The 17182-nt window shown below is 42.2% G+C and overlaps 1 protein-coding gene across 3 annotated transcripts; it reads right to left on the bottom strand.

Moving 5' to 3' along the window:
* Window positions 1–734: 734 nt before the first annotated feature.
* LOC139367579 (SRSF protein kinase 3-like) lies at window positions 735–11349 on the bottom strand. 3 transcript variants are annotated; one of them, XM_071105836.1, is made up of 12 exons: window positions 11105–11349; window positions 5841–5941; window positions 4504–4612; window positions 4316–4403; window positions 3937–4024; window positions 3717–3823; window positions 3410–3575; window positions 3123–3199; window positions 2599–2706; window positions 2256–2325; window positions 2043–2135; window positions 735–1856 (listed from the first exon to the last, which is right to left on the bottom strand). In XM_071105836.1, exons 1-12 carry the CDS (start codon window positions 11155–11157, stop codon window positions 1816–1818), a joined length of 1101 nt encoding a protein of 366 aa, XP_070961937.1. In that variant the 5' UTR covers window positions 11158–11349; the 3' UTR covers window positions 735–1815. The 3 variants fall into 3 exon arrangements, with proteins under 3 accessions (XP_070961937.1, XP_070961936.1, XP_070961935.1); XM_071105835.1 differs by having other exon boundaries at window positions 735–1335; window positions 11105–11335; XM_071105834.1 differs by having other exon boundaries at window positions 735–1335; window positions 4483–4612; window positions 11105–11329.
* Window positions 11350–17182: the final 5833 nt, after the last annotated feature.

Raw genomic sequence — 17182 nt, 5'->3', positions numbered from 1 at the left:
GCAAGGCACTGTAATATGGCCGACATTTGATTGTAAGGAATTCTAGGTCGAGTGAGCAGAAGGACTTGAGTTCCTGTATGTTGTTATGATTACACCATGAGTCGTTAATCATGAAGCATACACCCCTAGAGTTTATCTCTGTCAGCGCGATGCATGGAGAAGCCCGGTGGCTGAACAGATTCTGACAACATATCCCAAGAGAGCCATGTTTCTGTGAAACAGAGAATGCTTCAATCTCTGATGTCTCTCTTGAAGGCAACCCTTGCTCGAATTTCATCTACCTTGTTGTCAAGAGACTGGATATTGGCGAGTAGTATACTCGGGAGTGGTGGGCGATGTGCACGTCTATGGAGCTTGACCAGGAGGCCGCTCGGTCTGCCCCTTCCGCAGCGCCGTTGTTTAGGGTCGGCTTCTGGGATTAGGTCCATTGTCCTGGGTGGTGGTCCAAACAGAGGATCCGCTTTGGGATCGTAATGTTGGTAAATTGAAGTCACTATTATATCCAATAGTTCTTCCCGGCTGTATGTAATAAGACTTAAGATTTCCTGTGGTACCAATGTAATACATAAAAAAATAAAATACTGCACAGTTTCCTAAGGACTCGAAGCGAGGCGACCATCTTTGTCGACGCCATCTTGCACTAAGTACCTACCACCATCTTGTGGAAACTACAAGTAGACGAAAAAGAGAAGGCATGCAGATGTGAGCCCAAAAGAGACAATGGAAACAATACATTTCTAGCAAAACATGATTTATTGTATGCTGTAAAAAAGAACTACAAATATACAGTAGTACAATTGGTGCAGTGCACTGTGCAGCACAGCTGTGGAAAATCTTGAGCACAAGTACTAGATTTCAGTAAATCACACAACACTTATATAAGTTTGTACTTCATACATTCATTACACTACAGATAATCAAATGCCCCATACATTTATCAGAAGAGACAAATCTAGTCTTACTTAATGAATGAACATAAAATAGTACATTTCACCCGGAACATTGGCATCGAGCCAATTGGCAAAATGTATACTGTATATCTTTCCCGTAGTCTTAGTGACTCAGCACCACTGTGTTTGTCTCTGCATAACACTTTTATATAACACATTTATCTACTAGCTTGGTATCAAGTTGGCTCCAGGGCCAGGGTTCAGGAGCTAAGCCATGGGTGCAGGAGACACTGGGCAGCACTGGCCCTCCTGGAGGGCTGGAAGTTCAACATATGCAACAGGAAGTCAGAGAACAGAGAGGCCTCCTTCAGCATGAAGTGGTACTTCTCCACCAACACCTCATATAGACCCCAGGGCCGCAGCACTCCGATATGACGCATGTCACCTGGGAGAACACATAATAGAAAGGGGGAAAGACAGTGGAGGTAAGTACAAGAAAGCTTTGTGACTTGGAAAGAAAATGTATTTTTTGTATGTTTGACTTTACAAAAAAAGTACACTATGATTTGTCAAAATGAGCATCTGCAAGGGGGCCTCCCGAGTGGCGCAGCGGTCTAAGGCGAGGTGAGGTGTCACTACAGATCCTGGTTCGATCCTAGGCTGTGTCACAGGAGATCCATGAGGCGGCACACAACTGGCCCAGCGTCGTCCGGGTTAGGGGAGGGTTTGGCCAGCCAGGTTTTCCTTGACCCATTGCACTCTCAAGGTGACCCATAGCGACTCAAGGTGTCGGGCCGGGCGCCTGCAAGTTGACTTTGGTTGCCAGCTGGACGGTGTTTCCTCCGACACATTGGTGCGGCTGTGCTCTTTGACTTGGCATCTTTCCCAGGGTATGGACAGCAGTGTGGCTTGGCAGGGTTGTGTTTCAGAGGACGCATATCTCTCGACCTTCATCTCTCCCAAGTCCTTAGGGGAGTTGCAGTGATGGGACAAGACTGAAGTTATCACGAAATTGGGGAGAAAATTGGGTAAAAGTACAACAACAAAATAAAAAAATAAAAAATAAAATAAAATACTGAGAATCTGCAACATTTACATCAAAAAGTCTACTTTGGAACAATTGATGATTTTCAAAGCAAATCCTTCACTCACCTTTGCTATTGAAGTACTCCATGGAATACTTGCCAGACAAGGCTACTGCTGCAGGGACTTTACCAAGGAGCTCTATTATGTGAGCGATGTGGTCTGGAGGGAACAGAACCAAAACCCCACTGGATAAACAATTATGCAAAAGTCACAAAGTGGACACAATGTTATCTCCATTGAATCCTATGTCAATATTTGTCATGCCTAACATCGACATACCTTCCTCTAAAGAAAAGGTCTTCCCAGCTTTGGGCTCAAATAATGAATCCCCAGTGACCAACTCAAAAGCCTAGAATAAAAAGAAGAAGAATTGAATTGCCTGGAACTATTCTGTAGTGGCATCTATCTTATAAGCTTAGTGCTAAAGGAGTGGGTGAATTTGTCTTGATGTAAAGAGTGCTGGTAGACTGGAAGGATAACTGAACGGCACAAGAGTTAAGTGATGCAAGTGAATCAGAGGAGGACGGAGATAACATGGTTTTACTTCAGTGAAGCTGTAAACAGATGCAGACTATAAGTGTTGTTGCGGGTGTGTTGGTGGTATGGTGGTTGTCTCTCTTACCATGCAGGCTACACTCCAGATGTCTGCTGGTGGGCCGTAGTCAGAGCCCAATAGAACCTCTAGTGAGCGGTACTGACGGGTCTGAATCTCTTCACAGAAATGTTTGTACTGGAATGTCACACAGAGCAAAGGCAGCGTGTGAAATAAAGTCCTGACCCCAGGGCAGTATCCCACATTAGTTACTCTTATTCTGTAGCCAACTACTGAATACGAATGGCAACGGTTCATAAAGATGTCGGAATTCCGATATGATGTCAATGTTTTAGCGCTTTCCACTGAGTTTTTATAAACTATGGCGTGCAACATGGTTCCACGCACCAATAAATCAGCACAATCTACTTTTGCGGGTTTTGAAATTGGCTGCTTCTTGGAGCTAAAATTGGGTCATGTTTACTGTGCTAATGACTACACAAAAAAAAGAGTAACAGAGAGCAATGTACAACATGAAATTAGTAAATGAGGCATTTGTAGTAATTGCATGGGGGACGCCATTTCACAATCGCTGACTGACTGATCATACCCACCACCCAACAGGAGCTTCCCAGGTCAGCAATCTTTACTGTGATTTTCTTCAGACTGATGGGAGTGACCAGGTCCTTCTCTGAATAGACAGTAAGAGATAAACAGCATACAGTACAGGGTTATGATCTGATTTAAACACTTCAACAGCATACTGGACACAGACAATCTGAAGTGACATAGAAACAGAATACTAGCCTTGATGTACAGTAAACAGATTCATTTTCTGGTCCATTCAGTCATGTGACTTTACAGAGTTCTATAACACCTGTAGCTGGACAGTGAACACTACCTGCTGTGCTCCTTGACTTGGCATCTTTCCCAGGGTATGGACAGGCACTGCCCCCTGCTGTCTGTTTTGGGTTCTGCTCCTCCAAACATAACAGTATATTCTCAGGCTTGATGTCTGTGTGGATGATTTTACATTGAGTGTGCAGGTAGTCCAATGCCTGAAGAACCTACAGGGAAAGAGTGATGGCACTGTGAACTCCAACTACTCCTGCATAAAACTAAAGATGCATCCATTAGTGTAGTGATTCGATAATGACAGCCCAAATGTTTCTACTCATCTCATACTATGAACTCTGTCACTCTTTTACCTGAGCAATGACCTGTTTGACCCAAGACAGCGATAGCCCTGGGTTTCCAAAACAGACTTGCCAACAGCGGAGGTCTGGTCCCAGCAGCTCCAGCACTAGGCATACATCTTCACACAGGAGGTCAAGGAACCAAACACGCTCCCTACGGTGTCAAATGTTGCTGCAGGTTTGTCTGTGTGTGTATGTGTATGTCATGACTATGCAGTCTGAGAAAGGATACGAACCCCGTTGACCCCAGCTATCTTAAACTCATCCAGCAATTGGACTATCCTCCGGCTTTGGAGGTGACGAACAGTGGGACCACTGGCCTGAGGGGGAGAGGGGCAGAGGCGGGTGAGAGAGGTTAAAGTCAGGGTCCGGACTATACTGGTCGAGCCCTTGTTTAAATAGAGAGAGCTGGGTCTGTATGAGACAAGGGAGACAAATAATGAACCATGAAAGCATGGGTGGATGTGAATAAGTGGTAGTGACAGATAAATAACAAAAAGTGTTATTCATGTATGCCCTATTGCCCTTAGAGAAGAGTTAGGGGTGAGGATGAGAAAGTGATAGAGGAAGCAGAGAAAGAGAAATGAAGAGAGACAAGAAGGGAGACTCACACAGCGTAGCATAGTCAATTCGTCTTGCCCAGCCTGTGTGAATCCTTCTCCACTCTTCAAAACCTTCACGGCCACTCGCCTGCCCAATCTGCACATACAGAGACTGTTTTAATCACACTAGAGCTTTTCCTATATGACAAGAAGAAGATATTTGAGTAAATCCTCACACAGCAACATAGTGAATGAACCTGAGGTCCAAGCAGAGCCATACAGTGGAGAAGTATCCCCAGCCCAACTTAGACAGAACCTGGTATCTCCTGTTGAAGGTGTCTCCAATGTGAACAGGGTGGTACCCCCCTATTGAAACATACAGGATGATAGCAAATAGTTATTACTCCAACTTTTTATTTTTTAAAATTTTATTTAACCTTTACTTAACCAGGTAGGCCAGTTGAGAACAAGTTCTCATTTCCAACTGCGACCTGGCCAAGATAAAGCAAAGCAGTGCGACAAAAACAACAACACAGAGTTACACATAAACAAACGTACAGTCAATAACACAATAGAAACATCTATGAAAAGTGTGTGCAAATGTAGAAGAATAGGGAGGTAAGGCAGTAAAAAGGCCATAGAGGCGAAATAATTACAAATTTAGCATTAACACTGGAGCGATAGATGTGCCGATGATGATGTGCAAGTAGAGATACTGGGGTGCAAAAGAGCAAGAGAATAAATAACAATATGGGGATGAGGTAGATGGGTGTGGTATTTACAGATTGGCTGTGTACAGGTACAGTGATCGGAAAGCTGCTCTGACAGCTGATGCTTAAAGTTAGAGAGGGAGATATTTGATTTTTGCAATTCGTTCCAGTCATTGGCAGCAGAGAACTGGAAGAAAAAAAGTAAGCGGCCAAAGTCGCCAAAGGCGGCCAAAGTAAGTGTTGGCTTTGGGGATGACCAGTGAAATATACCTGCTGGAGCGTGTGCTACAGGTGGGTTTTGCTGGTGACCAGTGTGCTGAGATAAGGCGGGGCATTACCTAGCAAAGACTTATAGATGACCTGGAGCCAGTGGGCTTGGCGACAAATATGTAGTGAGGGCCAGCCAACGAGAGCATAGAGGTCGCAGTGGTGCTTTATTTTGTAAATGACATCGCCGAAGTCATGGATCGGTAGGATAGTCAGTTTTACAAGGGTATGTTTGGCAGCATGAGTGAAGGAGGCTTTGTTGCAAAAAAGGAAGCCAAATCTAGATTTAATTTTGGATTGGCGATGCTTAATGTGAGTCTGGAAGGAGAGTTTACAGTCTAACCAGACACCTAGGTATTTGTAGTTGTCCACATATTCTAAGTCAGAACTGTCCAGAGTAGTGATGCTAGTCGGGCGGGTGCGGGCAGCAATCGGTTGAAGAGCATGCATTTCGTTTTACTAGCATTTAAAACCAGGCCACGGAAGGCCTCCAACTACTGTATTTACTGTGTAAACACAGTACTCAACACAAACAGACTATGTGTATGCTGGAAAGGAGCGAATAGGACAACAAGATATGTAAGGAGAAAGACAGATTGAGTAGACCCATATCAGACCATGGCAGTATTCTCGGGGGTCCTCACTGTCCAGTGACTCCTCTGGCTCTAGCTGTTCCAAACGATTCAGCTTATCAAGTCCATTGGATGTCCCAGGTTTACTGCGCAAACAAACACACACATGCTAATACACTTACACAAAAGACACACACTGTCTACATACTGTGCACACACTGTCAACCTATCTGATCCCACACAGGGCAGAGATGTGACCCCTCTGTGGCTAAGTCAGTGTTGGGTTGCTGGGAGTAGACAGGGTGAGACTACTTTTAGACACTTCCCTGGGTGTTCACATGGATACCCAGCTGACAGGACTCAGAATGGGTCTCAGTCATTTAATAGACATGCCACTATAGTCTACAGCCAGATGGACTACATGCGGTGGCAACCCGTCATTCAAGGCAGGTGGGGTAGAGCCCCACCTGTTTAGAGCGGCACATTTAAGAAAAAAAATCTAAATAAATAAATAAAGTTGACAATCTACTGGCAAATCCTTTTTAATCCATGTCGTATGAAGAGAAATAACGAAGAGAAATTATATGATAGATAAAATGTTTCGGTGCTCATCGGCCATTGGACATAAACATTACACAACAGGGTAGAAATCGTAAATTGAACAATGAGTGGTTTGGAAAGAATCAGTGACAATGGCTAACTGCAAGCATAGCAAATAAATCACTAGCCTGCTATTCAGTGCAGTGGCCCTGTGTCCCAACTCTGGGATTAAGTGTCTATTTTCCAAGTTTAAAATGATAAACATTCAACATTGGCCATGCTGTCAATGAAGCATGATTTGGGCCGCACTCAAAACAACTGTTAACTCAGAACTGCAAAAACTTGACTTCAGTGAGTTCAAGACAACTGGGAATTCCGGAAAAAAAACTAGCTTCGACTGGGAAATACATTTTCAGCATTTACATTTTGAACCGTCATTGTAAGTCGGGAACTCGGGCATCTTTCTAGACCTACGACCTAAAGATCAATGATGTCATCATGATTCAACCCAGTTGTCTTGAAAGCACCATAAATCCAGAGAAAGCCAGACTTTGATGACAAAATTTGCCCATGGAGGACTGCCATGCCACCTTCCTGTTCAAGTGAGCACAGCACAACAAGGTGAGTCCAAAAACGTCTTGTATGCTGCTGCAAAAATTACATAATATGCCAGGGAGATATGTATACTGTAGCTAAGAAAGTAATACTAAGTGTATGTTGTGTAGTATGCTGTTAGTAGCCCATGTGCCTCACCCTGGCAGTAAATGAGGCTGAATGAACTGTTTCGCTGCCAGACAAGGCTCCACTGATAGCCAGGTGTAGCAGTAGTAAGATGTTGGGACAGCTTTTTGTAGGATCTAACAGTTTGTGGGCACCGTTTGTCACCGTTATAGTGCCATTAATGTATTGTTTAGTATTGTGTTGTGTAGTGGCTTTGCTGGCAAGCATCCCAAGTATTATTGTTGTTTTGCCCCACCAAGATTTACATGCTAAAATCAGCAATGACTACATGTACCTCACTGTGACCCTCCGTAAAAGAGGCAAAGGTCAAATTCATTAGGATATGCTGTATCAGGTTAGTGTACTATAAATATTGTCTTGTACTTGTATACAGTGCCTTGCGAAAGTATTCGGCCCCCTTGAACTTTACGACCTTTTGCCACATTTCAGGGTTCAAACATAAAGATATAAAACTGTATTTTTTTGTGAAGAATCAACAACAAGTGGGACACAATCGTGAAGTGGAATGACATTTATTGGATATTTCAAACTTTTTTAACAAATCAAAAACTGAAAAATTGGGCGTGCAAAATTATTCAGCCCCCTTAAGTTAATACTTTGTAGCGCCACCTTTTGCTGCGGTTACAGCTGTAAGTCGCTTGGGGTATGTCTCTATCAGTTTTGCACATCGAGAGACTGACATTTTTTCCCATTCCTCCTTGCAAAACAGCTCGAGCTCAGTGAGGTTGGATGGAGAGCATTTGTGAACAGCAGTTTTCAGTTCTTTCCACAGATTCTCGATTGGATTCAGGTCTGGACTTTGACTTGGCCATTCTAACACCTGGATATGTTTATTTTTGAACCATTCCATTGTAGATTTTGCTTTATGTTTTGGATCATTGTCTTGTTGGAAGACAAATCTCCGTCCCAGTCTCAGGTCTTTTGCAGACTCCATCAGGTTTTCTTCCAGAATGGTCTTGTATTTGGCTCCATCCATCTTCCCATCAATTTTAACCATCTTCCCTGTCCCTGCTGAAGAAAAGCAGGCCCAAACCATGATGCTGCCACCACCATGTTTGACAGTGGGGATGGTATGTTCAGCTGTGTTGCTTTTACGCCAAACATAACGTTTTGCATTGTTGCCAAAAAGTTCAATTTTGGTTTAATCTGACCAGAGCACCTTCTTCCACATGTTTGGTGTGTCTCCCAGGTGTCTTGTGGCAAACTTTAAACAACACTTTTTATGGATATCTTTAAGAAATGACTTTCTTCGTGCCACTCTTCCATAAAGCCAGATTTGTGCAATATACGACTGATTGTTGTCCTATGGACAGAGTCTCCCACCTCAGCTGTAGATCTCTGCAGTTCATCCAGAGTGATCATGGGCCTCTTGGCTGCATCTCTGATCAGTCTTCTCCTTGTATGAGCTGAAAGTTTAGAGGGACGGCCAGGTCTTGGTAGATTTGTAGTGGTCTGATACTCCTTCCATTTCAATATTATCGCTTGCACAGTGCTCCTTGGGATGTTTAAAGCTTGGGAAATCTTTTTGTATCCAAATCCGGCTTTAAACTTCTTCACAACAGTATCTCGGACCTGCCTGGTGTGTTCCTTGTTCTTCATGATGCTCTCTGCGCTTTTAACGGACCTCTGAGACTATCACAGTGCAGGTGCATTTATACAGAGACTTGATTACACACAGGTGGATTGTATTTATCATCATTAGTCATTTAGGTCAACATTGGATCATTCAGAGATCCTCACTGAACTTCTGGATAGAGTTTGCTGCACTGAAAGTAAAGGGGCTGAATAATTTTGCACGCCCAATTTTTCAGTTTTTGATTTGTTAAAAAAGTTTGAAATATCCAATAAATGTCGTTCCACTTCATGATTGTGTCCCACTTGTTGTTGATTCTTCACATAAAAATACAGTTTTATATCTTTATGTTTGAAGCCTGAAATGTGGCAAAAGGTCGCAAAGTTCAAGGGGGCCGAATACTTTCGCAAGGCACTGTATATAAATCTGTCAATTATTGCTCCTTTTCTGAATAATTTATTTATAGTCAAATATCCTCTCCGGGACAGTCTCTCAGAATGTTGTGGCTCCAGTTCAGAGCGTGGATATTGGCCCAGGTCCTTGACACTATGACAGACCCAGTGAAACTCTAAACTGACATTCACCTCCAGAGGCACTAAAATAATGCACACATTCTCATTGTGTGCCAGGCGAGCTATACATGGAGCCGCTGTCTCTTTGGCCGTGGAAAAAAAGGTTAGGGTCAAGCTATAAATTGGTTTCCATTTACTGAGGCAAACAACTAGTCTGGGTACAAGTCTTTTTTAGCTAACATTCCACTTCTTGCCTCTCTCCATGTCATTGCCACAGAGACTGGCCTTGAGGCAATGTCAATGTTCAATATGCAGCTGGGTTTATGGCAGAATTGCTCATTGGTCGATGGAAATAATAACATTCATATTTTCCATGAAAACATGTGGAACCTCGAAAATAGAATTATAATTATAACAAAGTCAAAAACAAACATTTAGCTGTTAACTAGGCAAGTTATTGTATTTTGAGGCTTACAATCAAACCAGCCAGGTTTTGTGATTGGAATTGCAGTATGTATTTAGTTTGAGAAGTTAGACTTCACAGCTAGCAATTTTTGACACAAAAAAAATGTTTGCTTAGCAACCAGGTACCAACATGTTCTGTGGTGAAAAATAGTTATTCAGTACCAATTAAGTGATGATGCCCTCGAAGCCAGTGTTTGGAGGATATATTGTTGCCAATATATCCTCCAAACACTGGCTTCGAGGGCATTATCACTTTTATACAACGGGTTACCAACATATTCAAATAATGATTGACATATTTTAATTAAAAACATTTTATGAATTTATTCATACTATTTCATCCTTCCACAAGATATAGTCCTAAAGATATAGTCCCGTCACAAATCTAGGGCTGGTCGTTCATTCTATCGGTTCAGTTGCTAGAGACGCAACCCAGTCGTTCAGTCTTTTTGTTCTGTATCTATGGACGCGACCCAGTCGTTCGTTCGAGATGTTCCATTGCCATACAGGCTGGCAACGTTCTTATCTCTTGATTGCTAGATAGCCAACTACGGCTAATTTACAGTCACGTCAAAAAGCCAGAATAACAGCAAAGTAGCTTCATTTGCTTTGTTTAAGCTGTTTTCTATAGACATTTGGATACATCCCTAACAATGAGTTGATGAGGTGTGATTTTGTCTGGCATAAAACATGTGCTCACTCGTCCCGATTCCAGACTCGTTCATTACTATGGTACAAGTGGAGATCGAATTTGAATATTGAAATAATGTTGCAAATGTTGGAGAGACAGACAGCAAAGTTTATACAAATATGTTGAAAACTAAATGTTAGTCTAAAATAAACATGAGATAATGTTTAGATGATTTTTATAGTGGAGATCATGTTTATAAATAGCTGATGAGACAGTGGATTGCACAGTCAGATGGAACAGAGTAAATAGGCATTTTAGCGTCATAGATTTAGCCGGTGGTAACTTGTGGAATAGACACCGGCTGGAATGCGGTTTTAATCAATCAGCATTCAGCATTAGGCCCACCCATTGTAAAACATTTGGATAATCGTTGTGATTGGAGGATAGCTGTGAGGGTTATCGAATCAGGATCAGCTCCTCTGTTCTCCTCAATCTCAGTAATGATAGAATGTTCATATTTGAAGATGACAGAAAGGCTGGTCTCCTTGTCAATGACAAGGAGTGGAATGTTAGCTAAAGAGACTGGCACCAGGCTAGCTAACAACCACACACAGGGTTAAAGTCCTCTGGTTAAGACCTGCTCCTCAAAAAATATTTCTTAATTAAAAAGATACCAAACTTCCACTCATTGACTTTGTGACTTGCTATGGGTAACAGGTGAGTCTCACTGACAATTAAGTGGGCAGCCAGGTTACTGGTTGAGAGGTGCACCTTTCAATTAGTAATAATCAAGTCAGTGTACTGTTCTAGATCTGGCATACTTAAAGTGAGAACAGATGATACTTACGTTTTTTGAGCCAACTGTACAGAAGTCTGAGCTGAGCACATATTCCTCTCCATGACTGAGTATACAGAGCCTGTATACAGTTGGACTCTGACTGCCTGTGACCAGTCAGCAGTGTTTATGTATGAGGAGCCGGCCAGGTCTAAACATGGAAATCCCCAACCCCCCAACTCTCTCTCTGTCCTCTTCTTTTGCTCTTTCTTCCCTTCACCCCCACTCTGTATATCTCTCCACAGCTGTGAAAGGGTAGAGGGAAGAGGAAATGACAGCTGTGTGGGGTTACTAGGGGGTTTAACGACCCCAGTCCAACAGTTCATGATCTTACAGGAACGCCAGGGCACCCCTTTTCTCACCATGTGCAAATACCTGTACAGTATGATATATCAAAACAAGGAATAATACCTTTTCAATTCAAGTAACAAAATGCTTCACCTCATAAAAAATAGAATTAGATAAAAGTACTAACAAAGAAACAAAGACGGGAGGAAGGAGAATGAAAAACATAAATTGAAATCATAAATTGAAAATCATGAATTGAAATCATACATGAAAAGCATCTTTATAAAAGTTTTATTCAGCAGATATTTAAAAATAGGCACAAGCCTGATCTCCTCTGGTAGACAATTGCAAAGTCTAGGGGCCCTAATGCAAATGCCCAGTCTCCTGTCATTGTCAACCTAGACTTTGGAATGGTCAACAGTGCCCTGTCAGAGGATCTCAGGCTGTGTACTGGCTCACAGGGAGATAAAATATCTGAGATATAGGATGGGGCTAAACCAAGCCTTGAACATGATTACTAAAATGTTAACATCTATTCTAAAAGTGACTGGTGGCCAGTGTAGGGAAATTAAAATAGTTGTGTTTAAATACACACACACACACACACATCATATGCTGCTGCTACTCTGTTCTTTATTTCACTCTTATTATTAATCTCCTGATGCCTAGTCACTTTTCCCTGCCTTCATGTACATATCTACCTCAAATACCTCATACCCTGCACATTTACCTGGTACTGGTACTCCCTGTATATAGCTCAATTCTTGTGTATTTTGTTTTTTAATTATTATTAATTTTAAACTATACATAGTTGGGAAGGGCTCGTCAGCAAGCATTTCACAGTTAAGTATACACCCGTTCTATTCGGCGCGCATGTGACAAATACAATTTAATTTGTTTTCATATGGTTACATTTTCTGGTGCCTGTTAAAAACCAAGCTGCAGAATTTTGAACTAAGAGTTACAGTAATCTCGGCATGAGGAAGTAAAACCACGTAGCACAAGAGTATTGCACTGGACACGTGCTGTACACTGCATTAGATTTTTCCTTCTATGGTGCAGTCATAAGGAGCTTTATCTAATTATATAATAAGCTATATCTGATTTGATCTAATTAGGAACAGTAAAAGTAGATATATGGGCTATAACAAACGAGTCTTGTGTCATTGAGTTCACTTCTGTCAGTTGCTTGATGGCTACCGTGGGAAGTCAAATCAGTGGGAAGCTACACTTCGTACACTTTCATCAGTATGTTTCCACCCCATTCATGGAATTGGAGAGAGGGTAAAAATATCCACGGCCACGATACAGGGGAGAGCAGGGTGAGGTCTCGGGCATGGCTCTGCTCTTTGTGATTAATAATGGGCTGTTAACACTCTGCTCCAACACGCCTCCCGAAGACACTTCAGAAACCGCAAGGCGCACAGCGATAAACTGAATGAAAGTTGATGGATCGGAGAGAAAGAGGCCCAATGCTCGGTTTCAATAGCCTACACGACTGGGTTGACTGTTTAATTGGTCCAAGGTGACTTATGACCTTACTTATTGGTACATTTCAAATCAAGTTGTATTTGTCAAATGCGCCGAAAGCAACGGGTAGACCTTACCGTGAAATGCGTATTTACAAGCCCTTAATCCTTCATTTATGTGTCTTTAGGCTGTAGACCTAAATCAGGTCGAGAGAAATTTAAAAAATAATACAGTGCCTAGATATTATAGGCACGGGAGGTGAGATGATTCATAGGTGCAGGATTTATTGATAAAGCTGCAGAGAGTAATCCATGTGCGTAAACACTTTTTTTTTTTTACATGAAAAGGCACAGTGTCATAACAATATAAATATAATATATGTGGTCAAAGGCAGGAACATTTTCAACAACAACGTGAGCTACAGGGGATATAGCTGGGACATGAATACGTTGCCAAATTGCAACAGCTCACCATGTTTCTGCCCGAGCGTTATGAAACGCTTTTGTAAAGTCAATGCGACAATATCGGCAAGAAACGTTTCAAAACACTCAACATGTTTTAGTAAGGGGCATGAGAACCCGGGAGTAAATCCTGTGAATAACACCCCACTAACCGTCCAGATCCACGATCGAGCGATGAAACAACGGAATACCCATTTGTTTTCAATAGAGATAAGTGAAGTGGGCGGGGGCATTGAGCGATGCATGCATGGGCGAGGAAGTATGAACAAGGCGGGACCTAAATTGCAGAAAGCAAATACTCTGCTATATCGCAGAGCGATGGACCAATCAAAGTTCAATATAGCCGTTGATCCCTAACCTGCTTGCTTGCAAGCGCCCACATGAGGGCAAAGCTAGTGTGGCTGTCCAAATTATCAAGGTTAGTGGATCATGGTCGTAAGGGCTGTTCTTAGGCCCGACATAAAGCAGAATCCGGGCAAAAGCCAGTCATTAGTTATGAGATTCTGAAGTTGCTAGCCAAACAGGCTGGTCGTCCGTTCTATTGGCATGGTTGCCAGCCAAGCGGACTGGTCGTCCATTCCAAGCAAATAATGTTGCTATGCTGGTTAGCTCCTACTTTGCTATCTAGCCAACTAAATATAGCACACAAGCAGCTGAAATGACAGCAAACTATGTGCAGTTTTGTTAGTTTCACATTTCTTTAGATAGATCCATTATAATTATCCTGAAAAATGAATTTGCCTGGCTCAGAGAAGCTGTCAGTCTCACCCAGACAAGTTCATTCTCGATGGCACAGTGGGGATTGCAAAAAAAAATGCAACATTGTTGCACAGGTTGGAGAGGCAGGCAGCAAGGTTTGGACAAACACCAACTGTTGCAATCCAATATATAGGCTAAAATTATGGGGAATACTGTATTTTGTCAAGGTGAGGTGAAATTTATGAATTGCCTGGCATGGCTGTGGGAGAGTGGAACGATAATTCAAATGGCCTGTTAATATTACCTGGGGATTGTGGTGAGTAACCCCCTGATATCAATCAATCAGCATCCAGGAGCCAAACAATCTGTTTTATATAAAACAACCACTCCTGTCTTTTGTTTAAATTAATTATTTAATAGCAGAGTATTTTAATGTTATTTGGGGAGTAGCTGGTTTAATGTAGCCCCATATAAGGTTATGTGGCAGCCTACATCTGGCCCACTTCTGGACCGGGGTCCTATAGACAGGAACTCAGCCATACCTTTGTGCCAGACGGGTACCACACCTTTTTATTTTACAATCGTTTTGCACAATATGGCCCAGATGTGGGCCACATCGTTTAGAATGAATAATTTTACACTGTGGGCCAGAGCTGGGCCACGCATTTGTAGTTTATCAGTGTGTGGGCCAGATCTGTGCCTCTCCTTTTTAATCTACCGGTGATACAGTATGTGCACCAGACTTGGGCTGGGGACCCAGGCTTATACTGGGCCAGAAAAACACAAAGTATGTGGCCTACAGTTGCCCAGGAATAATTTTGCTAACTGGGCAAACATCTTTCTAGCACTAGACAGATTTGTTTGAGAGGTCATCATAACCTCTTTGTTTCATTCTGTTACACTGGGTGAATTTTCTTTAGGCTGAATATTCTTGTTCTACTGCAAACATAAGTCACCTCCTATTTATGGCCTGATTGAATTACGGCCTAATCTTGGCACAGCATAAACTGTAAAGCCTCAGTTAGCCATTAGGGCTGCTGTTCCAATGTGTGGTAACAAGTAGCAGACCCACAAGGGCTCAGCTGTAGCTTTTCTTTGACTGAGACGCAAACGTGATGAGGAGAGTTTGAAAACTGGGTCAGAAGGGGGTGCATATAAAACACAAGTTGGATATCATAGGTATCGCATAAACCTTTTAACTAGCCATGTTAAACGATGAACTGAAACGGAGATAAATGTTAAGCTCCCGTAAAGACAGGGGAGTGATCCTCAGTAAATGTTCCCTGTAAACCTTGGGAGGCTACACTATAGCTACGGTCTAAAACTGAATAAGTGCAATAAACATATGGTTAATGTTTAATATATCTCACCTTTCTGTACGCCTTTTGCAAAAGCACATTTTTTTAATGATCACTTATCTTTAGATGTGCTGCCACAGCTACTGTAACTGTACTACAAATGCTACTGGACTAAAACCAAACATGGTACGGCAACTAGAGAGAAACTTGGTTACTTCTCGTAGACACGAGCAGGGAGTACAACAGGCCAGGCCCCACTGACTTATTTCACCCACCAACCTTCCCCTCTAAACCCCAAGGTCTTCATTAGCACAACCTCACTGACTTGCATTCATTTGACATGACACTGTTTCCACTTTTGAACACTCACAACCTCCTGGTCCTTGTTAGAGGGGAGTGAAGCACATGGCACTGAGGACATTCTGCCAAGGCTATCTGGTTTTCATGAGCTCCTCTTAAACCTCTTCATCACACCAGTCACCAGACAGGCATACTGTAAATATCTCACAGCAGAATGATTGGCTGGAAGTACAGCATAACAAATAGAGCAATCTGAAAATTATTGGAAAAACACCATTTACTGTAAACCATCTGCCTACATGAAGCAACACAATTCACATTTTGAGTAGTGTGCTGCAGTACCCTGTGGTTCCCTTCATTAAAAAGTCACTTTCCCAGATTTAGATTATGCCAGCTCCTGGACTAATTTGCATGTTCAATGGTAAATCTGTGTCAGACAAATTGGACTTTAATGATGTGAAGATGCTTTTAATGATACAGTTTACTCTTCATACGTCAGCACTTCTACACAGGGCCGGATCCAGGCATAAGCGACATAAGTGGTCTCTTCGGGCCCCCGACCAAATAATAATAGAAAAGGTGGGATCTTTTTGTGTCTGTAAAATGAATTATGTGAGAAATGGCGGTGGAAACTTGTTTATGTGCAAAAATGTATATAATAACCATCATATCGAAGTAAGCTTGGAGTCATGCGGTGATATGTTGTGTGGTCCTCCCACTACAACTCGGGAAAGCATGCAGTTAATTTTGTTTGTCATTCTTACTCAGGATATCATAACATGGCATAAGTCAATCCAAAATGTGTAGAATTGCAGGAATTTGGCTATCAAACAGCAAAAAAATTATTTCCAACCCATGGCAAAATGTGTAGAATTGAAGAAAATTGTACAATTTTAAAGCAAGTTCTCTATGCGCCATGGCAAAAAAAATGTAAGTGCAGGAAGTGAACTTTAATTTCTCTCCACCGTCAAGAAGGGGGCCTCTAAAATGTTTTGTTGCGAGGTGGGGGGCCCCCAAAAGTACATGCAGTCCTGTTTCACTGCATGTACAAGTGGGTAACCTGTATGATTGTAAGCTGTGAAATGGAAATATATTTTCTGCATATCCTGAGACACCCTCGGAGAGTGGGGTCATGGCCAGGGATCAGCCATTATTGACGGCAACCCTGGAGCAATTAGGGTTAAGTGTCTTGCTCAACTGCAGATCGACAGATTTTTCACCTTGACGGCTTGGGGATTTTAACAAGCAAACTTTCGGTTACTGGCCCAACGCTCTAACCACTAGGCACATATAGGGCCACTAGCTCCATATAGGGTAGGCTTAACTCCAGCTTGAAGGGTCTTGCTGTAGTGCAGTTGATGGCCGGCATAACAGAGGTACTCTCAAAGCCCTAAACTGGCAGCAAATTTCTATAATGATCACTTTAAATACAAAACCACAAATTACATCGACATTTTGACTATTTTATTGCATGACATTAAGTTACATTTCACCTATCAAACAGTTAGAGAAAGCTAATGGTAGGCTTACTTACAAATCGTTAAAGTATTTACAAGGAAATCCAAATAATGTTT

The sequence above is a fragment of the Oncorhynchus clarkii genome, chromosome 16 (genome assembly GCF_045791955.1).
Source record: "Oncorhynchus clarkii lewisi isolate Uvic-CL-2024 chromosome 16, UVic_Ocla_1.0, whole genome shotgun sequence".
Classification (NCBI taxonomy): domain Eukaryota; kingdom Metazoa; phylum Chordata; class Actinopteri; order Salmoniformes; family Salmonidae; genus Oncorhynchus; species Oncorhynchus clarkii.
This window is presented reverse-complemented; position numbering and strand designations above follow the sequence as displayed.

Bases quoted from the DNA above. Each gene is read 5' to 3' on its own strand.
- LOC139367579 (XM_071105834.1), bottom strand. From the start codon at position 11,157: ATGGAGAGGAATATGTGCTCAGCTCAGACTTCTGTACAGTTGGCTCAA. The intron at 5,942-11,104 runs GTAAGTATCATC...TTGTTTGCGCAG, and splicing joins GTACAGTTGGCTCAAAAAAC to TAAACCTGGGACATCCAATG. The intron at 3,200-3,409 runs GTAGTGTTCACT...CTGTCTATTCAG, and splicing joins CAAGTCAAGGAGCACAGCAG to AGAAGGACCTGGTCACTCCC.